Source organism: Hipposideros armiger, unplaced genomic scaffold, assembly GCF_001890085.2.
Source record: "Hipposideros armiger isolate ML-2016 unplaced genomic scaffold, ASM189008v1 scaffold_43, whole genome shotgun sequence".
Classification (NCBI taxonomy): domain Eukaryota; kingdom Metazoa; phylum Chordata; class Mammalia; order Chiroptera; family Hipposideridae; genus Hipposideros; species Hipposideros armiger.
In genome coordinates, this window is record NW_017731393.1 from 4,210,191 (window position 1) to 4,232,171 (window position 21,981).

Genomic DNA, 21,981 nt, shown 5'->3' on the forward strand with positions numbered 1-21,981 from the left:
TGGATGGATGGGTGAGTGGGTGGGTGGGTGGATGGATGGATGATAGATGGACAAACAGATGAATGGACCCAGGGCAGGATCACCTGCTCACATTTTGACCAGACAAAGTAGATGGCCACGGGGCTGTCGGGGAGGTGGGCAGGCCGAAGTTGTGGCCAGGGCGAGCCTCACATGGTTTGGCTCCGGCTCCACCTCTCCCAGCTGTGTGACTTAAGGTCAGTGGTGTGACCTCTCTGAGTCTTGCATGGATGGCAGGAGATAAAGCCCATGGTCACCAGCTGGGGCCACCCCTCCCAATGGAGGCAGGCCTGCTTTAGGCCTCCTCCACCAACACTAGAACCCCACCATGTTCCACCCCACCCAGCCCAAGCAAGGAGGGCGAGGCCATCCTCTAGAACAGGGGTCAGCAAACTGCGGCTCACGAGCCGCATGCGGCTCTTTGGGTATGTTTCGTCTCAAAAGTTTGCTGACCCCTGGAAGAGCCAATCCTGTCCCTCACAACAATTTAAAACTTTTTCGAGAGCCATAAAATAAATGAAACCACCATTATGTGACTAATGTCCTTTAAAATTTTTATAAATGAAACTATGATAGTTTTATTTTCATTTTCAATTTTACTTCAGAGCCACATGTACGTACCCAAAGAGCCGCATGTGGCTCACGAGCCGCAGTTTGCTGACCCTTGGCGGCTCTTCCGTCTCAAAAGTTTGCCAACCTCTGGTCTAGGGGCAGACAGACAGACATTGCACAGACAATCCTGGGCCAACACAAAGGGTTCCAGGGCTGGGGCGCTGGCCCCGCTGGGCTGAGGGCCTTTCTGGCCCAGGCACCATGGAGGAGCTTGACATATCTTAATGCACTTTTACATTTCATAGCAGGAATAACTGCAAAATATTTTTTTAAATCCAGACAGAAGAAACGCAGCCAACACAGAAGGTGAGAGCCCCACAGCCCAGGCCTGGGTTCCATCATCCAATCGGAGGCAGACGAACACGAATATTTTTTTCCCATCTGTTGGCGGTTTGCTTCTTTTCTTTATCAGTATGTCTGGGGTGCCTTGCCACGGCAGCACCTGCAGACTCACTTCCTTCTGGGCTTGTTCACAGTCCCGTGGTGTGACCATAGTGGACAGGGGGCTGAGCCAGGCTGCCCAGGTGTGGCCCTCGCCCTGCCACTTCTCTCTCACTCTGTGACCTGAGTGAGCCCCTAGCCCACCTGGGCTTCAGTATCCTTGTCTGTAAAATGGAAATCTATGACCTACCGCCAAACAGCTTTGGAAGGACTAAAGTGTCAATAGCTGGAAAGATCTTGGAGCCTTGATCTGAGCTCTAAATACGACCATTATGATTTAATTTGCTAGCAATGTACTGTGGGCTTCTTTCCAGTTTATTTCAGAAAGTGTGCCAACAAACATGCTTCGGGACTTTTGTGTTTCAGGGGGAGATTTCTGGATCAAAGATACCTGAGCTATTTTTAACTTTCTCATACTTTGCCTTTGGGCAGGGTTTGGGGGGAGCAAGAGGTGCAGGGGGGTTGCCAAGTGATGAAAATACTTAGGAGCCCAGAGTGGACACGGGGAGGCCAGGCTGGCTTCAGACATCGGCAGCCCTGGCATTTTCAGAAAATGGGGCTCCTTGGCGAGTCTGGACCAGGTCAGGAGAGCCCGGGGGCTCACCAGGCTCATTCCGTGACCCTCCGAGCCTCAGTTTCTTCATCTGTCAAGTGGGACAGGAGACAAGAGTCTGTACACTTGGGGCCTGGCCCTGCCGTGGTCTGCCTGGATCTGAACACTGCCCAGCTGTTGCTGCAGACCCCACGGCCCCAGGGAGGGCTGACACTCACCCACCTTTGGGAGGGAGGTGTCTCTGGGGAATGACTGGCTCGTGTGGTGGCATGAGCCCCTACCTCAGTCCTCCCAGACACCCTGGCCTCCCCCTGAGATCCTGAGGGGTCAGGGCCCTGGGCCTAGGGTCTTCAAACCTCCGTGGCCCCCAGAAGAGGTCTCAGGGCTGCAAAGCATGTGACAGGGCATTCCCTGCTGCCTCCCCTACCTGTATGACCGCCCTGGAAACAGCACACAGGCAGCCTGCCCCACAGTGCCAGCTCCTTCCCTTGCCCACAGAGCTCAGACCGGCATCAGACCTGGTGTGCCCACATCTGTGCTACACCCCAGTCTCAGAAGAGACACTGTCGTGTCCATGCGTGAAGGAAGCAGGAACTCATTTGCAGGCGACAGTCAGAGCACGTGCCTGTGTGGCGTCCCCAGCGTGGACAGGGCTGGCAGGGGGCGCTGGGTGAAGCCGAAAGGTGGGTCGGGACTGGGAAAACCCTGGAATGCCCAGGCTGGTGTAGGCACAGCACATCTGGGGAGGTAATGGGCCTGGAAGGGCAGTGGCAGGTGGAGGACGGGAGGCTGGCACAATACCAGGACAGAGGCCCTGTCGGAGCCAGCTGCAAAAGAAACAGAGAGGCACACATGGACAGGAAGCCCCTTGAGGGCAGGTTACAGACACCCTGCTGGCACACAGCTGCTCAAAGGAGGCTAAGAGAAGCTTGCCTGCCACCCTTCATCTGGACAGCAAGGCCCCGTGATGGGGTCACACCTTGGAGGTGAGCCTGGCCCCTGGCCATGTGGCACAGAGCTGAGGGGACTGGGGATGGGTCTGTGGTGGGCAAAGCCTGAAGCAGCTGGGCAGGTGGCAGAAAGGGGACCGTCCCTCCCTTTGCAGCTGCCCCAGGAAGACGCTGCCAGACCTGGCGCTGGCTTGTGCTTGGCAAGGTGACCGCCTCAGGCTGGGCATGCACGATGGGAGAAGCCAGGGCAGGAAAAAGGGAGAGCCAGTCAGCCAAGGTCCTTCCCACTCAGAGGTTCTGGAATCGGGGGAACTCCACTCTGGGATGCTGAGGGCCATTCCAGCCCCTTTCTCGCCTGTTTCCGGTACTCCGGATGGGCCTGCCTGCCGTGTCTGTGACAAGCCTCTGGGCTCCGTACATGTCGTTCTCTGCCCACTTCCTCCCACTCCCACCTCTCCACCGTGCCAACTCCAACTTACTGGCCAGTTCAACCAGGGCTCAGGGGAGGGCACACTGCCCTCCTGTGGCCACTGCCCCGGGTGCCTGCTCCCACTGGCTGTCGGCCTGGGAACAGCCTGCTCAGGCTGCCATCCCCCACCCATGGGACAGTGGGAGCCTCCAAAGAGGGTACAGCCGGGATGGTTCACGCCAGGCCCCAGCGCCAGCCCAGGGATGGCCCGGAGGATGATGGCTCCTCGAGGCCTGCGCACTGCAGGGACAACCGAATACGCGGCAAACATGCACTGTGTCCTCGTCCCTTGGCTAAGCTCTTCCAGCCTGGCCCCCTGTCCTAACTAGGTGACCTGACCCAAGCTGGGGACCACCCCTTTGGTCTTCTGGTCAGTCCAGGACGCCCCTAGGCAGGCCCCATCCCCCTTAGTTCTATTTTTAGATTAGAAGCCTTTACCAAGTGTCTATTTATATCTCTCTCCATCTTGGGTTTCTGGTCATCTCATCATCTGGCTGAGCAGTCCTCCCTTCAGCCTCTTGGCCCACTTCAGGCCGAGAGGGCTCAGAATGGCGCCGAGCACACAGACGGGAGGCTCACAGCACACCTGAACCGGTAGCCCTAGGGAAACTGAATGCTTCCAGCTAAACCAAGAGACAAGAAACCCACCAGCAGGTGGCAACTTTGGGGTTGACTAAATTCAACAGAGAGAAGTGAATTCCTCCAAGTCTACCCAACGGGACACCTCTGGGCACCATGGACTCAGGGGCCAACTGTCCCCCACGTGGTCCCAGGCTCTCCATCCTCTGGGGCCCAGAGCAGACTCGCTCATTGAGGAGGTCGAGCCACTCCGGGGTGGACTGGACAAGGGGCCGGAGAGACGTCCAGACAGCAAACATTTACTCACCGGGAGGGAGGAAACACACCAGGCAGAGCCGGCTCTCATCAGAGCCAGGACGCACACCAGCAGCCGCCCCCAGCCCCTCACCACAAGGCCACCACACCTGTCCACTGCAGCGTCTTCAGCCACCACTACAGTCACCATTTCGGGGCCTTTTGGGGACGGGATTTCCCTTTGCAGGTCCGGTGAAAGATGCCGTTAAGGAAGCCGTTTGGAACTCGGCTAATTAACTTTTCTTAATTGCGGTAACTTTGGTTTATAATATTATAGAAATTAACTATTATCTTCTATTTCCTGCAAATGTGTGGACAGCTGAAGGCAGAGAGCAGCCATTGCATCTTGCTCTGGAACACCAGGACCCTGCCTGCCCTGTGCACCCTTCCTGCACACACAGCCTAACTCCCCAGAAGGTCTACACAGCCGGTCCACAGCCCACACCCACCCCACTAGCCCTGTGACGCCCGAGCTCCAGACTTGCTCCTCACCCCAGGTGCAGACAGCCTCCTGCACTGAAATCAACAGATTCCAGGGTGGGGAGAACAGGCCATTTTCTTTTCCTCCTGGTGTTTCTAATTTTTCCACACTGAGCCTGTCTTGTGTAAATTATAAAGCTGTACAAAATAAAAATACCCCACACTTTTCAGTGACCTGCTTGACCCCTGCCCCTCACCCTGACCCGTTGATAGTCCCTCCCTGCTGCTGTCCTCCAACTGTTCTGGCCTTGGGCCCCTCCTCCCCTTAAAGGTGGGGTCTGAGAAAAGCCCTGCAGGGGGCCCTCCCCTGGGAGGGGGGATGTCTGGGGCCTTTGAGAACAAGAGGAGTTAGAAAAAGCACATTCTGTTCTGTAACTTTATCTTCAGGAATGAAACAGGACAGACACAGAACCCACTGCTGATGTAATAAAACCGGCTCAAAGATGTGGACATTGCGAGCTCATTGATTTGGTGATGACTGTATTTTCACTTTCTCTCCCTAACTGCCATGGGAGCTCTTGGAGGTCAGGGAGGGGTGTCTGCCTTGTCCCCATGCCTGGCACAGAGCAGCACTCAATCACTATCTGGGCACCACCTGAGTCAATGATTCTCGGACAGCGTGGACATGCAGAGCTCTCTAGAAGATCTTTTAAGAAGAAATGTGGTTCTACAGTTTAGTAACCCAACAGTGCACCCAAGTGACCCCCATCTGCTCCCACTGCCTGCCTTCACCCCTCCCTCCCTGCCCCAGAGCCCCTCTCCATTGCTCCCCACAGACTGGACCTTTGTTCCCAAACCCAAGAAGCCCCCGCCTGGGGCACAGTAGGAACCCAACAGTGAGCTTCAGGAAGCTCCTTGGAGGAGGCCCCGTTTGGGCAGCCCCTGCAGGGGTCCAGGTGAGGGATCTAGTGGAGCAGTAGTGGGAGCCTGCGGGCCAGAGAGGAGGTGTGGTGTGAGGCGGCAGCCTGTAGGGAGGGCTTAGAAGTGGGGTGGGTTTGGAGGGAGCAAAGGGTCAAAGAATGCAGTAGCACCAGGTGCCAACCCCCCTGGTGATCTTATGATGGACGATTGCTTATAATCCATACTATTATCAATTCGATATTTATTTCAATTGTTATGCCATTGGGCTGCTGCTAACACAAATATTTATGGCTACATTTTAAGGAACACAGATAAGCGTCAACTAGAAGGCTTTGATACACTTGCTAAGGACAGTGAGGTTGGTCAAAGGTCACAGCATGAAAACTTAAATCAAGGACACAGGAATGGAGTTAGTTTTGTTCACATCAACATCTATTCAAGGGCTCATGCAACCTGCCCCAAGCATGACATTAACTTTAAGTCACATGCATTGTCATCTTTATCTCCTTCTCAATCGTTCCATCATAATTTCTGACTTACTGCTTACTTGACTTCCTCTCAAACCTCCAAAAACAGGGATGGATGCTGCAGGCTAGTGTACTTTACCTCCTGAGGCCTGAGCAACCCAGGGACACCCCTTCCTAGAGGTGAGTCACCTGGATGTAGGTTGTCCTGTTTAATCACCATGGTCTCAGAGGCCTTCAGCCACCAAGTATAGTCATCACTGTCTCCTGCCCTGTTTGTTGTCCGGGCTTCTCCTGGGGGCCCACATGCTACTATTTTTCTGGCTCTTGGGTTCCTCTTCCACCCTCCACCTCCCGCCCCCCTCCCTTAAGGCATGGAACTGCATCAGAGAGGCTGGCGATATTCAAACCCAGGCCTCCAGACCCCTAGTTCAGGGCCCACTAACCATCACAAGCACTGGACTAGGAGTCAGCAGACCTGGGTTTGGGTCTCCGCTTAATGATGGCTCTATTTAGATTCTAAGAATGAAAGGGAACCACACCTGATGGTTGGCTTCCCGGAGGCCTCTGTAATCACCATGCTTCACCGCTTATATGCCTGACATATATCCCCTCGTTCCAAATATAATTAAAACCTGTCCATGAGATACATATCCATTGTAATCCCCATCCCGATTTCAGAAACTGTAAAACTAGAACAGAACTGTGTGCTCTGCAATGGAAACTCCGAAGAGTGTGGTCCTGACCTGACCTGACCTGACCGCAGGCGGGTGAAGAAGGAAGTTGGCCTGAGGGTGTTATTTGACACTCACTGTGAAAGAGAAAGCACCCAACCAAGCTCGGCCCCAACCGGACAGTCCGGACTTAATCAGGCGCTGCTGGGGAAGGACGGCAGGGAGAAGTCGCTGACCAGGACGCTCTCTAGGGGCCGAGGAGTGGTCCCAATCTCAGGGTGGGCGGGCGGCGGGGGCGGCTTCTGCTCCTACTTACCCCTCCCAACTCCCGCCGCCCAGCTCCCCGCGGCGACCGCCTCCGCCCGCCACAGCGCGTCCTGGCCATCGCGCTTGGACGCGCCGCGACCTGGCCTGCTCCGCTCCGCAGCTGTCCGCCCGGCCCAGCAACCTGCCCTGCTCCAGACTCCCGCAGCTCCCGAGGGCCTGGCCGCGCCCTTCGCCCCAGGCCCCCTTCCGTTTTCAGGTTCGCTCCCCGCCGCCCGACACACCGGAACGCTCAGACCCTGAGACCCCGCGTGTTGGGCTGAGCGAAGCCCCGGGACCACCGCTAGGTGCGCGCGCAGGCTCCCCGAGGGGGCGACTCGCCTCCCTTCGAGCATCGCAACTGATTGTGTCCGAGCCTGCGTGCCCGGAGGAGCCTGGCGCTCCACGCCTGTGATCGCGGCAGTGACCCCGTTATGCAGGCGAGGACGCTGAGTTTCCGCGGCAGAGTGGGGATCTGAACCCAGGACCCAGCTTCCTGGGCCGGGGCCGGCGCGAGCGCACCTCACGCCCCGCCCAGCCGACATGCATCGCGCACGCCAGGAGGTCCTTGGGCCGAGCAGGCCACAGTCAGGGCGTGGGCTCCCGGGCCGGGCCCCAACGGTCCTGCTCCCGCGAACACCCAATGCCTCTCCTGCCCCGAGCGGCGCGGGCGGGCTCACGAAGCACACTCTTTGTCTGCAGCGTCTCTGCGCCTCGCCCATCCACCCGCCATGTCCCCGGCGCCCCGGGCACGCTCAGCCAATGAGGAGCGGCGGCGGCGCGCAGGCCCCGGGGCGTTGTCCGCGCCTCGCCCGTTCATTGGCTGCGCTCTGCGCCCCGCCCAAGCCCTGCCGGCGGCTCGAGGGGCGGGGCCTGCGGCCCGAAGTGAGGGACCCCCGGCGCCCGGCGGACCGCAGCGAGGGCCAGTGAGCCGGCCAGCGTGGAGCGTTCGCTGGGCGAGGAGTCGCGCGCTGAGCTGCCGCCGCCCTCAGACCCCGGTCTGCCTGGGGCTCCGCGCCAGGAGGCGGCAGCCAGGCTGAGTTCCAGCCCATCAAACCGGTGGTGCCCCCGACGGCAACCAGCTCGGTAAAGGATCGGAGGAGAAGGACTTGGAAGAAGGGCGGCCTCCCTGGGAACCCGGCAATGGCGCTCGACTTCCTGGCTGGATGCGCTGGGGGTAAGGAGACGCGCGGGGGCCCCAGACGTCGGGCGCCCGCATCTCCGGGGTCGCAGCCAGGTGTCCGGGACGCGAGGCCAGCGAGGCCCAGCGGCTTGCTCTCTGGCTGGGGTTGCCTCGTCTGTGAAAAGGGGATAGCAACGCTCTGGTCTCCCAGGGCTCTTCGGGCGTGAACTGACAGGAGGCCCGAGGGCGCTTAGCGCGCTGTCTGCTGGGGCAAGTGTCTTTCAAGTCCTTCAGGGCACGTTTGGACAGCAGGTGTGGGGCCCCGGGGCAGCGCAGTGGCTGGGCGGAGGCGAGGGACTGACTGCCGGGAGGGTGCCCCGCTGCCCGCTGCTCCCTCCTCGCCCTTGGCCCGGAGCGCCTTTCCCTCACCACCTACCCACCCCCATCCCACCCGGAGCAGGGTTCGCTCCGGGGCCGAGAAGTTTTAGGTTGTCTCTACCCCTTTACCCCCGCGGCCATCTGGGCAGGGCTCGGGCCACCCGACAACCCCCTAGCAGGTTGGCCCCGGGGGCACTGAGCGGCGCTGGCTGGACCCCAGGCGCCAAGTCACGCTTTGGAACGCGGCCCGCTGCCTACGGCCGTGTAAGTGAGCTGACGGGGCGCGAGCTCCACCACCCGGGTGGCAGAGTGGGCCTGACATGCCGCTTGGGGTAGTCCTTGGGCTCAGGCGGAAGTGTCACCGGCGTGGGGCACCTTCGGCGAGGCTGGGGTCTAAGCCTGTGTCCCGGGGAGGGCCTGAGTCATTGTGCAGCCCCAGCTCTGCTCTGGCCCGACTGTGGGGTAGGGCACCGCACCTCCCTGTTTGGCTTTTAGTTTCTCTGCTTTTACTTGGAGAGTTAATTTATTCAACAGGTATTAATGGGGAGCCAGGTTCCCCTATCAGGGATTCTGGGATGAGTTGACAGAGGTGGCAGGCCCTCCCGGGCAGAGGCCCTCCCTGGCTGGGTGTTCCAAGCCTGGTGGGCACTTCTCTCCTCCAGCACCTGCCAGCGGTGGGCTCCCTGGAGGAGGAAGAGTAACTAGTAGTGACCATGAACATTTAAACCCGTGTGGCGTGAGCTTGCTGCTCTGGGCGAGAGGAGGCTGGCGGAGAAGGGAGTGTGCCAGGGAAGTGATGTGTGTGAGGGGATTTAAGAACTTCCCAGACTGCTTCCCAAAGACTGGAGCCTGAGGGAGGGGGCGAAACCCCAGAGTTTTTGACAAATCAGTGGAGAATTTCTCCCAAGCCCAAGCACCAGAAGGGGGGGGGTTCTGCTGATCCAGCTGTCAGCTCCCTCTACCCCCCCTCAGATCCCGCTCTCTGCTCTTACCAGTCCCCTCCCCTCGGTGTCTGTCACCCCTCCTGGCCCCTCTTGGGCCCAGCTCTCCTCTACTCACCCCTCTCCCCCAGAGGTGGCTTGGGAGGGTGGGGGCTGTCCCAAGGCCAGTGCCCCTTTTCAACTTCTTGGGGAGTGTGAGTTCTCTCTCCAGAGGGGCAGGATTCCTTCTGTTTTCCTGCAGGTGTCCTGGGAACTTGGGGCTTGGGGTAGGAATACTCATCCTAAGGCCAGGCCTGCTTAGAGTCCCATCCCCCCAGACACTCGTGTTCAGCGACTCTGGGCTCTTGCTCAGGCAGGGCCCCTTTCTGGAATGCCCATCTTCACCAGGCCTACCTGGAAGAGATCCTATACAGGCCCGAGGGCCCAGCGCCCTGCCAAGCTGGAGGCACTTCACCGGCCACCCACACTGTCCCACCGGGGTCCGCGTGCAAGCCTGGGTGGATGGTGCTCACCTGCTTCCTCGCTGTAGCTAGCCGAGACCTGAGCCTCCCAGGTGGATGAGAATGGAAGTGGCTGCAACAAGGGTTTTGTGTGCCTGGGAGGGGACAGATAGTGCCCTCAGTCTCCACTCCTCAGGGACCTTCTCTGGCCTTATTTGACCCAGGAGACACCTAGGCCCTGAGAAGTGGAGGCACTAGTACAAAATCATGTCGCATGCTCCTACAGAGCAGGGCAGAGGCTTCCTCTCCCCTTTAGCCCACGGGACAATGACCTGATTGTGTCCCAGGCCCGCCTTCGGGTCCCTGGCACAGCCTAGCCTGCACAGAGGGGCCATCCAGGAACCATGCTCGGGCAACTCTTTGGGGCCTGGCCCCCAGAGGCCTCAGTCTGACTCCTTCAGGTTTGGGCTCCTCAAAGCCTGGAGACTCAGGACAGATGATGGCGGTGCTTCTCCTCGGTGGCCTGGGGTCCCTCTAGATTCAGATTTCCGTGTTGGGGGAGGCTGGCACATCACCTTGATTGTCTTGAGTATGGGTCACCTGTTCAACCTTGCCCGTGGAGAGTCTGGCTGGGACGTTGATTGACAGCATCTGGAGGCTTCACTTAGTGGAAGGGTCAGAATGCCTACCTGCACTCCCCCACCAGGGGGTCAGCCCCAGGTCGTCTGCCTGCTTAGACCCTGAGCTCTGGATGGGGGTCTGCCTACTGCGGGCATGGACAGGAGGAGAAAAGCTCAGTGGTAGGCAGGGGAGGACAGGTCGGCCATCTTGGTGTCCCCTCCTACCACCTCTGCTGCCAGGTGCCTCCAGGACACCTCTCCTGCCATGGAGGGTCATGGGATGGGGGTTCCCCCTTAGAGTCAGCTTATGCGGGGCAGTGAGCACTGGCTGTGGAGCTGGGAGCCAGGATCTACTTCTGCTGCTGCAACTGTGGGCTTCAGTGTCCTCTCAGGGAGATGGCCTGGCAGGGCTCCCTGGCCCTCAGGTGACTGTGAAGTTCAAAGGATAAGGCTTTGGGGGACTGGAGGGCCTGGTGGAGGCAGGCCCTACAGTCCACTCATGTCTGTATATTCTGGGTGAGGGGGACCCAGCCTCTTGCCTGGGGGCACTGAAACCAGTCAAAGGGAGAGAGAGAGAATGAAATGTCTGCTCTTGGAGTCCTTGCCTAGGGCGCCCCCAATAGAGGCTGGTGGGTGAGGGTCTGCTCCTCCCATCCCAGAGGCTGCTGAAGGCTGTTGCTGGCACCTGGGCAAGTCTGGAGCCAGAGGCAAGACCGTCCACCCACCTCCAACGCTTCCAGCTCTTGGGGCCCCACAGTGGGGGGCTGGCTGCAAGGGGCTTGGAGGGCTGGAGAGGCCCTTGGCTGAAGCAAGAAGGAAGACCAGGCAGCACACCAGGGGCAAGTGTTAGATTTCCAAAACCCCAGGAAATCCAGTTACAGCCCAAGAAAAGAGGTTGTAGAACTAGGATTTTCTAATTGAGAAAATTAAAAACATGAAATGATTTTTTTAAAAAGGGTAGATCTCAAAGGGCAGACACAAAGTGTGTCTTGGGACCAGAAACAGAGATGTGGAAGCCTTGCAGGAAAGGGGTGTGGGGTGTCTTCTCATCCACCTGAATGTGAGGGGTTCCAGAAGGAGAAGAAGGCCTGGAGGTGATGAAGATGATGAGTAAATAAATAATAGTGGACATTTTCTCTGATCAGAGAAATGTGAGGCTATAGAATGACAGAGCTGGTGGAGTTCCAGGCAGGAATGTTTTGAAGAAAAAAGACACACCCTTGGCACCTCCGGTGACATTCCTGAAATCTACAGATAAAAATCTCTGAGGCTTCCTGTCAAAATAAATCAATTATTTACACAGGAAAGGAAGTGCTGGCAGCAGATTTCTCTGCAACACTGGAAGCCGGAGGGCTTCTGGGACACTGCCACCCTTCCCGGCCTGGGTCTGGAATCCTCATCAGGCCTTAAAGAAATAGATTTTACAGATGACCTGCCATTCAGAGGGCATTTCCTCATGTGTTACGTGTTCGAATCCACCAATTTCTAGCTGTGTGGCGTGGACATGTTACTCCTCTGGGCCTTGGTTTCCTCATCTATCAAATGGGCTAACAGGCCTTTCTTTGGAGGAATTAAAAGGGATAGGTAGTCTAGGTATAAAACTAAGAACCGTAACCACTAGGCAGAAACGTTACTGTTTGTTACTCAACACATGTTGGCTGTTTTAATTATACATAAGCACTCCTGGAAATAAAAGAACTCCAGGATGTACGCACATGAAATTCTAGGGAGGAAAGCGTGGGTGTTGGCTCCCCGGTTACTCACTGAGCCTCAGTCTCTCCTCCATGAAGTGGGGAGAAAGGCTGCCAAGCTCAAGGGATGTGGACAATACGCCCAGCATGTGGGACTCTGACCAGTGTCTGTGAGCCTTGGTCCTTTCCGGGGGGCTGGATTTTTGACAGGGCCTGGACTCATACCTAAGCAAGCATGATTGCAGTGTCCCAAGCTGCCCCCCTGGGCACCAGGCAGCTCCCACTAGGGGAAGGGAGCCGTCAGCCAGGTCCTGGGGAGTGGGGGGCTCTCCCTGGGGGCTCACCCCTGGACAGGTGAGGACATGAGGCTCAGACACTGAGTCCCTTGTGAGCTCAGCCAGTGATTAACTGACAAGAGGGAAGTTTCAATCTGGGTGGAGGGTCTGGCCCCAAGTCTAAAATTTCCGGAGCCCCCTCCCCATGCTGGAGGTGTTTGGAAAAATAGGACCATCTTAGAAATGGCATGTGCGGCCTCCAGGGGGACAACTTCTGTTGTCAACTGCAGTGAGCACCGGGGCAGAGGGAGAGACACCAGCTTTTTTTTTGTCCCCCAAAGGTTTTATTGGGGAATTGGGGGAGGGGAACAGCATTGGGGAATCGGGCAAGGGGAACAGACAAGTTGCTGTCTTTTGTTCTTCAGTCTAGTTGTGGAGGACGGAGAGACACCAACTTTGAGTTGGACAGATCTTGGCCTGACCTTGGGGATGTCACCCTCTCATTCTCTCCCCCACCTCCCCCGCAACCATGAGGATTAAGGGGCTCTCCAGAGGAGCCAGGCACACAGCAGCCCCTGTGTTGTCCTTCCCGGAACCCCACCCCACTCTACAGGTTTCTCAGGTATTTGGGTCACAAGCTCTCCTTTCTTCCTGCAGGTGTGGCAGGCGTGCTGGTGGGACACCCGTTTGACACGGTCAAGGTGAGTCTCTCGTCACAGTTTTATTCTCAGGCTCTTGTGGAGGCACAGACATTGGAGAGAGGCCTGCAGGGTCTGGGCGGCCAGAGGCCCCTTTCCAGTGACCCTCAGGAACACCTTGAAGGTCATCCCACAGGTTCTAGAATAAATAGAATCAGAGTTCTCCTTGACGCCCAGGTGGGCGGCTGCTTATCCACTGAGCCCAGTGGGCCTCTCCTGGGTCTGTCCCCACATCTCCCAGTGGGGGCTGAACTTTGAGATCCATCCTGGGGCTTGGCCAGCTGAGACCAAGGGGCCAGTTTCCCCTCGCCCAGAGCAAAACTCCACCAGACAGCTTCTTGAAAGAAAAAAAAGTTCGGAGAGAAAATACAGAAAAATCAAAACTTGTCAGTAATTCACATGACCATGATCTTCACAGAGTGGTGATCGTCACTGTCGAGAAGCTGAGTAACGGCTTCCCCAGAGCAGCTGTGCCACCGTGGGGTGTGTGTGGGGCAGGCACTCAGTTTCCTCCACAAACCCCACATGGCGTACACCATTGCATTCCAGGTTCCCCGATGCCTCAGAGGGGAAACAAGGAAACCCATGTTGTCCCGATGGCAATTCCCACCTGAGATTGTCCCTTATTGTTGTGGTTTTATGTCAGGACCCTTCCTTGCCAGCTCCACCGGGGAGCCAGGGCCACTGTGAGCAGCAGGGCGCAAGGCCAGAGCTTCTGCTGCCTTAAACGCTGACCTTGGCACCGCTTCCCACTGGGGCAAGGGCAGAGCAAGGGCAAGGCCGTCACTCGCAGCTGGATTTAAGGTGGACTTCCTGTGTCTTTTCTTGGGTGTTCCTTGGTTAAGAAAAGGACTTGTGAACTTAGGGCTGCAGTTTCCTCCAGCACAGCACTGCCGGCAAGTGTGGGGAGGCAGAGGGGCCAGGCTTTCTGGCCGTGTAGCAGCCCGAGGTCCCCACGGGCCTGCCGGAGCAGCCCAGGACAGCTTGGCAGTGTCCACATCGCGCTGTGTTTATAGCTTGTGGTCACGTGGGTAAATGCCTCTGGAAGCTGCATCCAGCCAGGAAGGGCCTCTGATGTACTTCCTCAGCCCAGCTCCGCAGAGGCCTCTCTGAACTGTGATTGGCCCAGGCCCAGCCAGGCCTTGTGCAGGCTCCCACCTAACCCCTTAGTCAGTCCCCAGCAGGCTGGGGGCGCTTTGTCCTGGTGTCCCCAGTTCCCGCTGATCTCCTGAGCCATCACAGGTACCCCCGCAGTAATCCAGGTGCAGGCACTTTGCCGCCCACTGGGCTAATGCCTCTTGGCACCCCTATTACCTGGCACTTGGAGGGATGGCATCCATTTGTGGCTGTTTTTTTGTGGGGTGTTTTTTGTTTTTGGGGGTTTTTTTGGCCACTGTGGCCCATCAGTATCACATCTGGGCAAACCTGTCTTAAAAAGCTGAGTTTTTTTTATGATGAAGGGGAGAAAAACCCACCACCAATCATCACCACTGTTACTCAATTCTTCTGAAGCCTCTTGCCCACCCAGGGGCTTACACGCTGTTTATTACATTGGGCCAAGCATGGAGCACACTCATTTGGTTTAATTTAATGTTATAATGGCATTACTTTTTTACTAGATATTTTCCATTATAAACATCAAACATTCTCATTACAAGAAAATTGGGAAATACAGAAAAGCAAATTATTTCCTTCCACTAGACAAATCAGTTTTTGCATCTTGTATGTTCAGAAACCCCTCCTCCACCGTGTCCCCCGAGGGCAGGTGATATTTTTTAAATGTGTTTTTTGTTGTTGTCGTTTTAAAGATCTAATTGGCTTTATTGACTGATTCGTGAATCAGGCAGCACCCCATCTAGTAAATAGAAAGGTATTTCCTAAATGTGTTTTAACCATCAGGTACATACACATTCTTTTTGGTTGGGTTTCTGTTACAAAAGTGATATAGATTGTAAAAAACTTTTAGCCATAATGGAGGCATATAAACTAGAAAACAAAACAGTCCTTCATGTATCCTTTTCCCTAACCCTTGTTAATGATTTCTCCTGAAAAACAGAAATGTACACATGCCCATATATGTTCTTGCTTTTGCAAAAGTGGGGTTTACTTCATAGCTCTGCGGTTGAAATTGAAATTTAGCACATGTAGAAAAGTGCACACATGCTCAGTGCACAAAGCTGTGAAGCGTGGGCAGAGCACAAGGCCCGCTTCCCTGGAGCCCTCTCCTAACAATCCTGACTCCCAGCACCGTGGTCCACCTCCCTTTTCCTGAGCCTCATGCAGTTGGACCTGAGTTCCGGAATATGTGAGGGGATACGCATGTTCCGTGTCAGTCACACTGTCTCATGGCTGGGACATTTGAAGTATATTCCTCTAGGCCTTTGGGAACAAAGTTTGGTTTCCCTCTATTGAGCCTGGAACCGCAGCCACTGTCCCCAGACACACACCTTCACACGTGTTTCTCTATGAAGGTAGCTTTCTGTCGTCCTCAGGACCTGACAGGAATCAGGAACACCAAGTCCAAGCGTCCCAAGGCAGGGGAGGGGGCAGGGAGGCTGGAGGCTCGCCTGGGGGCTCTGCTCAGATGTGATCTTGAAATTTTATGTCACTTTAACCGCCTTTACTGTCTGAGCCGGAAGCTGTCTCCATCATAGCAAAAGTGTAACTCTGTTGTTGGTGAGTGTAAGCCTCACCCCCAAGACCAGGTAAACCCCATGCTTTGCTTCTCTGGCCCCACTGAACCAGACCCTGGGCCTGAACCCCACCCTGCTCTGCCCCTCCCCTGGCTCCCAGAGTTCCCTCCAGGACTAGTAGGGGACATGGAGGGTGTGTGGTGAGCTTGGGGCCAGCACAGGTCCTGGGTTGTGGCCCTGGGAAGGGCTGGTCGAGAAAATCAGCCCCTCTGGGTCAGAGGGTCTTCATGCTGGGGTCTCCCAGCCCTGGTGGGGAAGGGGGTAGGAGACTCCTGGGTTTGTGTAAGAATGACCACTTTTCCAAGGTAGGACCATCAATCCTCAAACCAGATCCTGTCACCCCAAAATGTTAAGACTCTCAACTCTAGTTGTAAGACATGGGGCACTGGGTCACAATTTATCCCCAAACCTGCGCCCCCAGACCCAGGGGTCAGAAACAAAGGGGAGATGGGCCTCTGTGGTCTCTCATGGGACCCGAGCTGTCCTGGGTATGGACATGAAACAGTGTCCAGGGCCGGCCGAGTGGCGCGTTGGTTAAGAGCTAGCTTGGGACGCCAAAGGGCCCTGGTTCGGATCCCACATATGAGAGCCAGTGACACTGCCCTCCACAGCTAAGATGCTGAACAACAGCTCAACCTGGAGCTGGGCTGCCGTGAGTCGCCAGCGGTGGCGTAGGCTGCAGCCCCTGCTGCAGTGGGTTGCCATGGGCTACCGTGTGTAGCCAGCAGCCGCAGTGAGCAGCCGTCCAGAAGCCGGCGACTGATCTGCCTCACCCAGGAAGAGCGCAATGATGGTGCCAACTTGGGCCAGTGAAACAACGTCCTCCACAACTAAACTGAAGAACCAAAAGGACAGCAACTTGTCTGTTCCCCTTCCCCCAATTCCCCAGCATTGTTCCCATCCTCCAATTCCCCAATAAAAATCTTAAAAAAAAACCTTTATAAAAGAAACAGTGTCCAACCTGCAAAGAATTAAGGACACTGCCAAAGTGGCTGAAAACGCAGCCCAAGGAGGGAACAGCCCCGCTCCACGTCGTCTCTGCTTGCACAGCCCTCTTAGTGCCAGGGTCCACAAGGGGAAGAGAGACGTCCTGCCAGAAACCCCGGAACATTGAAGGGAAAATGAAAACCACCTGAGCCATACGGAGCTCATGGTGCTCATACATCGTTAAAGTTCAACAAGTGGTTTTGCTTTTCTCTGAAAACTCAGCCCGCCCCTGCCAAATCCTGGCAGAGCCGACAGCCTGGGTGGGAATGGTGCTGCGGTGACAGCTGCTGTGGCTGCCAGCTGTAGACAGCCTTGTAAGATCCACCTGTTCTCACCAGCTGGCACCCCCACCCCACCCGGCCCCTTGGCCAAGTTGCTTGAGCCTCCGTCTCCCATCTCTAAAATGGGAGCAACAAACCCACCTGGGCTGGTGATGACTACACCCAAGGCCCCTCTCCCACTTCCCAGCAGTGATGGGCGCTCATGCCGAGGCCCTGGCCATAATGACCATTTCTGAGTCAGAGCAGGGGACCGGCTCCTGAGAATGTGACTTCATCTAGCCCCCACCCCACCCCCGTGACAGACTCAAGTTCAGCAAAGTTTCCTTGCACTCTGCACTGTGGTGCCCGTATATCAAGCGCAGAGATAAGCTCTCAGTTAACAAAGAAAGCTTTCACAGTGAGAACTGGCCCGCTGCACCTGATCCCCGGGCCTCAGAGCTGCTGACGTGGTCCCCAAGGAGGCTGTCAGCTGCTCTCCTCTCACGGCTTTATTGTAACTTATGACCACTGTCCTTAAAGGGGCTCTTGACAGAACCTGAGCAGGACCCCGAGGCCAGGGCTCTGACTCCCATTTGCCATGTGCCAGCCCCCGATGTTGAGTGCCTGGACTTGGGCGGCAGCCCTGGTGTGCCCCTGGGACAGTGGGGAGTCCCAGGAGGTGCTTGTGCCCCGCTGTCGGAACATTGCAGAGACAGTGAAAAAGGAGGCTTGGCGTCCCACGGTGGGGCAGAGGTGTCATGGCCACAGTACCAAGAAGGTGTCTTCAGGCCGAAAGACAAAGCCGACAACTCCATGGAACATGACAGAATTTATTGTAGGGTGATTTACTTACGGGAAGATTGGGTCGGAGCGGAACAGACAACCAGCAGTCCTGTGCAGATCATTCTCCGCTACCAGACCCATTAATATACTTTTTCTATAGTATAACCCGGCTACCAATGACTGACAGGACAAAGGGACAAAGCATGCAGTAGCGCTGCCCGGGGGAGGGGGGAACCCTCCTGGTGGTCTTGTGATGGATGGTTGCTTATAATCGATACTATTATCAATTTGATATTTATCTCCATTGTCATGACATCTCTGCTGCTGCTAACAAAAGCATTCCTGGTTACCTTTTTTTTAAGATTTTTATTGGGGAACTGGGGGATGGGAACAGTGCTGGGGAATTGGGGGAAGGGGAACAGACAAGTTGCTTTTTGTTTTGTTCTTCAGTGTAGTTGTGGAGGATGTTGCTTCACTGGCCCAAGTTGGCACCATCATCGCGCTCTTCCTGGGCGAGGCAGATCAGTCGCCGGCTTCCGGATGGCCGCGGCTGCTGGCCGCTCATGCTGGCTGCTGGCTACATATGGTAGCCCATGGCAACCCACTGCAGCAGGGACTGCAGCCTATGCTGTCACTGGCAACCCATGGCAGTCCAGCCTCTGGTTACCTTTTAAGGAACACAGATAGTCATCAACGAGAAGGCTTTCATATGCTTGCTAAGGACAGTGAGGTTGGTCAGAGATCACAGTGTGAAACTTAAAAATGAAACGAGGGGCCAGCCGAGTGGCTCTGTTGGTTAAGAGCTCGCTCAAGAGTTTGAGCTCTGAGCAACAGTGGTTCGATGCCCGGCCCGAGCTGAGCAGCCGCTGAGCTGCCAACAGGTAGCAGGATGGCTCAGCTAAAAAAAAAAAAAAAAAAGAAGTGAGACCCAGGACACAGCTGGAGTTGGTTTTGTTCACATCTACATCTATATACTTAACCTGTACTTATTGAGGTCTTGGGGATCCCCTGTCCCCTTGGGGTGTCATCCAGTGCAGCTGGCTGTCTCTGTGGCTATTTGTTCACTGATACCCCTGAAGAGGCATGGACCCTGGCCTCACCCCACCCTGGAATTCCAAAAGTCACCGAAACCTAAGCTGCTTGGCTCCATGCCTTGTGGGTCTGGCATCGGGCCTCCTGGACAGAGCCTCTGCAGCGGCCCTAAGTGCCAGGCCATGGGAGCTGGGTGCTGTGGCCCCGACTTGCCCACCTTTCACTGGGCCCTCTCCTTCCAGGTGCGGCTTCAGGTCCAGAGCATGGAAAAGCCGCAGTACCGAGGGACCTGGCACTGCTTCCAGTCTATCATCAAGCAGGAGAGTGTAAGTGACCTGGGCCTGGGCAGGTGGAGTGGGGGCAGGAAACCAGCCTCTAGGACTGTGGGAGGCCCCATAAAAGGCATCAGGGGGACTATCGAGCAAATCAGAACCTGGGAAATGGGGAGGGGTGAATGCCCAGCCCTCTCAGATCGATGGCTCTGGTTCTCATAAGATTCTGCTGGATCCTCATGAACACCTGGGATGGGCAGGGGCTGCCGCCATCCCCGTGGAGGTTCCCTGAGGAGGTGGGCCAGCAGCCCCAGCCCCCAAGCAGGAGCGGGCCTGACCCTCTGTGCACCCCGCAGGTGCTGGGCCTGTACAAGGGCCTGGGCTCCCCGCTCATGGGTCTCACTTTCATCAACGCGCTGGTGTTTGGCGTGCAAGGCAACACCCTGAGGGCTCTGGGCCGCGACTCGCCGCTGAACCAGTTCCTGGCGGGCTCGGCGGCAGGCGCCATCCAGTGCGTCATCTGCTGCCCCATGGAGCTGGCCAAGACACGGCTGCAGCTGCAGGACGCGGGCCCAGCCCGCACTTACCGGGGCTCCCTGGACTGCCTGGTGCAGATCTACCGGTGCGAAGGCCTGCGTGGCGTCAACCGGGGCATGGTGTCCACGCTGCTGCGTGAGACGCCCAGCTTCGGCGTCTACTTCCTCACCTATGACGTGCTGACGCGCGCGCTGGGCTGCGAGCCGGGCGACCGGCTGCTGGTGCCCAAGCTGCTGCTGGCAGGCGGCACGTCGGGCATCATGTCCTGGCTCTCCACCTACCCCATGGATGTGGTCAAGTCGCGGCTGCAGGCCGACGGGCTGCGGGGCGCCCCGCGCTACGGGGGCATCCTCGACTGCATGCGCCAGAGCTACCAGGCCGAAGGCTGGCGCGTCTTCACGCGCGGGCTGGCCTCCACGCTGCTGCGCGCCTTCCCGGTCAACGCCGCCACCTTCGCCACCGTCACCGTCGTGCTCACCTATGCCCGTGGCGAGGAGGACCTGCCGGAGGATGAGACCGTGCCTGCCACCTCGTCTGCCCCCGCGGGGCCCGCGTTGACTCAGCCCTCCAGCCTGTGACGCCAGGCCCCCAGCGAATAAGGCGCGACCTCCCCAGGGCCGCTTTTCAAAAACCCAGCATAGATATAGGTTGGCTCCCCAGCCGATCAGCCTGCCCAGACGCCCAGAAACTGGGCTGGGGACTCCATCAGAACTGGGTGGAATTCCACTATCAGTTGGGTGACCTGGACCACGAACTTCACTTCCTCAGTTTTCTCAGCTGTTACATGGGGACCTTCATACCCACATTGCTCAGTCAGGAAGGTCAGGTAATGCCTGTGCAGCACCTGGCTCTGTTACGTGGAGGCTTCCAGAAACCCAGCCGACACTCCATCCCTTCCTGGGATCCTGCCCACCATCACCATGGGGCCTCTGATGACCCACTGATGGGCTGTTGCCCAGTGCCTCGCTGCACATCCTCTGCCTGGCAGAGCTCCAGGGACACTCCTTGGCCACCTGTCCAGTCTCTGTGTTGGGGACAGAGAGGCAGCTCCAGATACCTCCTGGTGTCATAGAACGGACTCCTCTGCCGATGCACCGTAGCTTCTCCATAATGCACTGCTGGGAATACCCCTACCACTGCCACTCCCGCTGGAGGATGACCTGGGGGCCCACCAAGAGCATGGGGCTGGCGGAGGTTCCATATCCTCCTGGAGACGGGTCGGGGAGCAGGACCGGCCGGTGGGAGGAGGTCTCAACAGTTACATAGGGAACAGTCTTGTACCCTCTGGTCCTCAGGCTGTCCGTCTGTAAAATGGGGACATGGGTCAGCTGATATCCCAGTCAGGGTTCCCCAAAGTGTGCAGAAGGGTCAGCAGATAGTATGGAGTCCCAGTCCCCAGCAAATGGTGTCTTCCTGGGGCAATTGCAGTGCCTGGTTTCCTGTGAGGCCGTGAAGGGGCTTGTTAGTGGGCACAAGTGCGGCCACTTGGGGCCCCTCCAGGCTGAGGGGGATCTGAGCCCATGCTCTGGAGCTGTCACTAGAAGCCGGGGCTGTGGTGCGAGCTTGGGGTAGCCGGGGCACATCCCATACAGTGTGGTCATGTGATTGGATGGGGAGGTGGATGGTTCTGCACGGGATGGAGGTGGCTGTGGCCTCCTTTACCCTGAACGGGGGAGCTCAGCCTCTTGGGCAATGTGACAGGCTCTCCTAGGAGGCAGCCTGTGGTCAAGGAAGGCAAGACCCCAACCCTGTACACGCGGTGTCGTTGTACAGAAACACCAAGGGAATAAAAGATTCTTTTTTAAATATATTTTTAAGAGGGTTGGGCTTTATTTTGTATGTCACAGAGGAAGGGGCTCCGTTCCGCACCCCTCCCTGGAGTCAGAGGGGCCGGCTTGGTGGTCCGTGTGCTCTTGGCCCTGATGGCAGCCCGAGCTGTGTGACCTGGGGCAAGCTCTGGGACACATCTAGCCCGTTTCCTCATCTGCAAAATGGGGCTAATGGATACATGAGGATTAAGTGAGCGAAGCTCACACATGCTGGGTGAGTTCTCAGTGTTCAGCAGGTTCGCCTCAGATGTCTGGTTATCCTGGTGAGGGGCGGCCTGGTCCCTGCTTGTCCTCCAGCTGGGCAGGGCAGGCAACGTGTGTTGTGAGCTCTGGGAGTGCCACGCTGTGGTGAGGGCACAGAGGACATTAGCCGAAGTCAGAAATGGCCTCCCGAAGGAGGGAAAGGCTACGTGGAGCTGTGAAGGGTGAATGGATCTGTCCATCAGAGGTTAGACCTAACCCAACCTGAGAGGTCCCGGAGGGCTTCCTGGAGGAGGCCTTGTCTGCCCACCCCCACTTCTGCTCAGCCTCCTGGAGTCAGTTCCGAGCACCCTGCATCTACCTCATCTCTGCAGCTATCCACCTGCAGGCTCTTTCCTTCCCAAGTGCTGAGCCAAAAAGCTCCACCCACCTAGAGGGAGGGCAGGATTGAGGGCCCCCAGGTTTCTCTCCAGGGGAGCACTAGCTCTCCTGGGCCTTTACACCCCATTTAATCCCCAGCACT

General features: G+C 57.0%; 1 protein-coding gene across 1 annotated transcript; it reads left to right on the forward strand.

Moving 5' to 3' along the window:
• The first annotated feature begins 7,554 nt into the window (after positions 1–7,554).
• SLC25A29 (solute carrier family 25 member 29) lies at positions 7,555–21,238 on the forward strand. The gene is made up of 4 exons (XM_019639267.1): positions 7,555–7,875; positions 12,824–12,867; positions 18,862–18,945; positions 19,248–21,238. Exons 1-4 carry the CDS (start codon positions 7,842–7,844, stop codon positions 20,004–20,006), a joined length of 921 nt encoding a protein of 306 aa, XP_019494812.1. The 5' UTR covers positions 7,555–7,841; the 3' UTR covers positions 20,007–21,238.
• Positions 21,239–21,981: the final 743 nt, after the last annotated feature.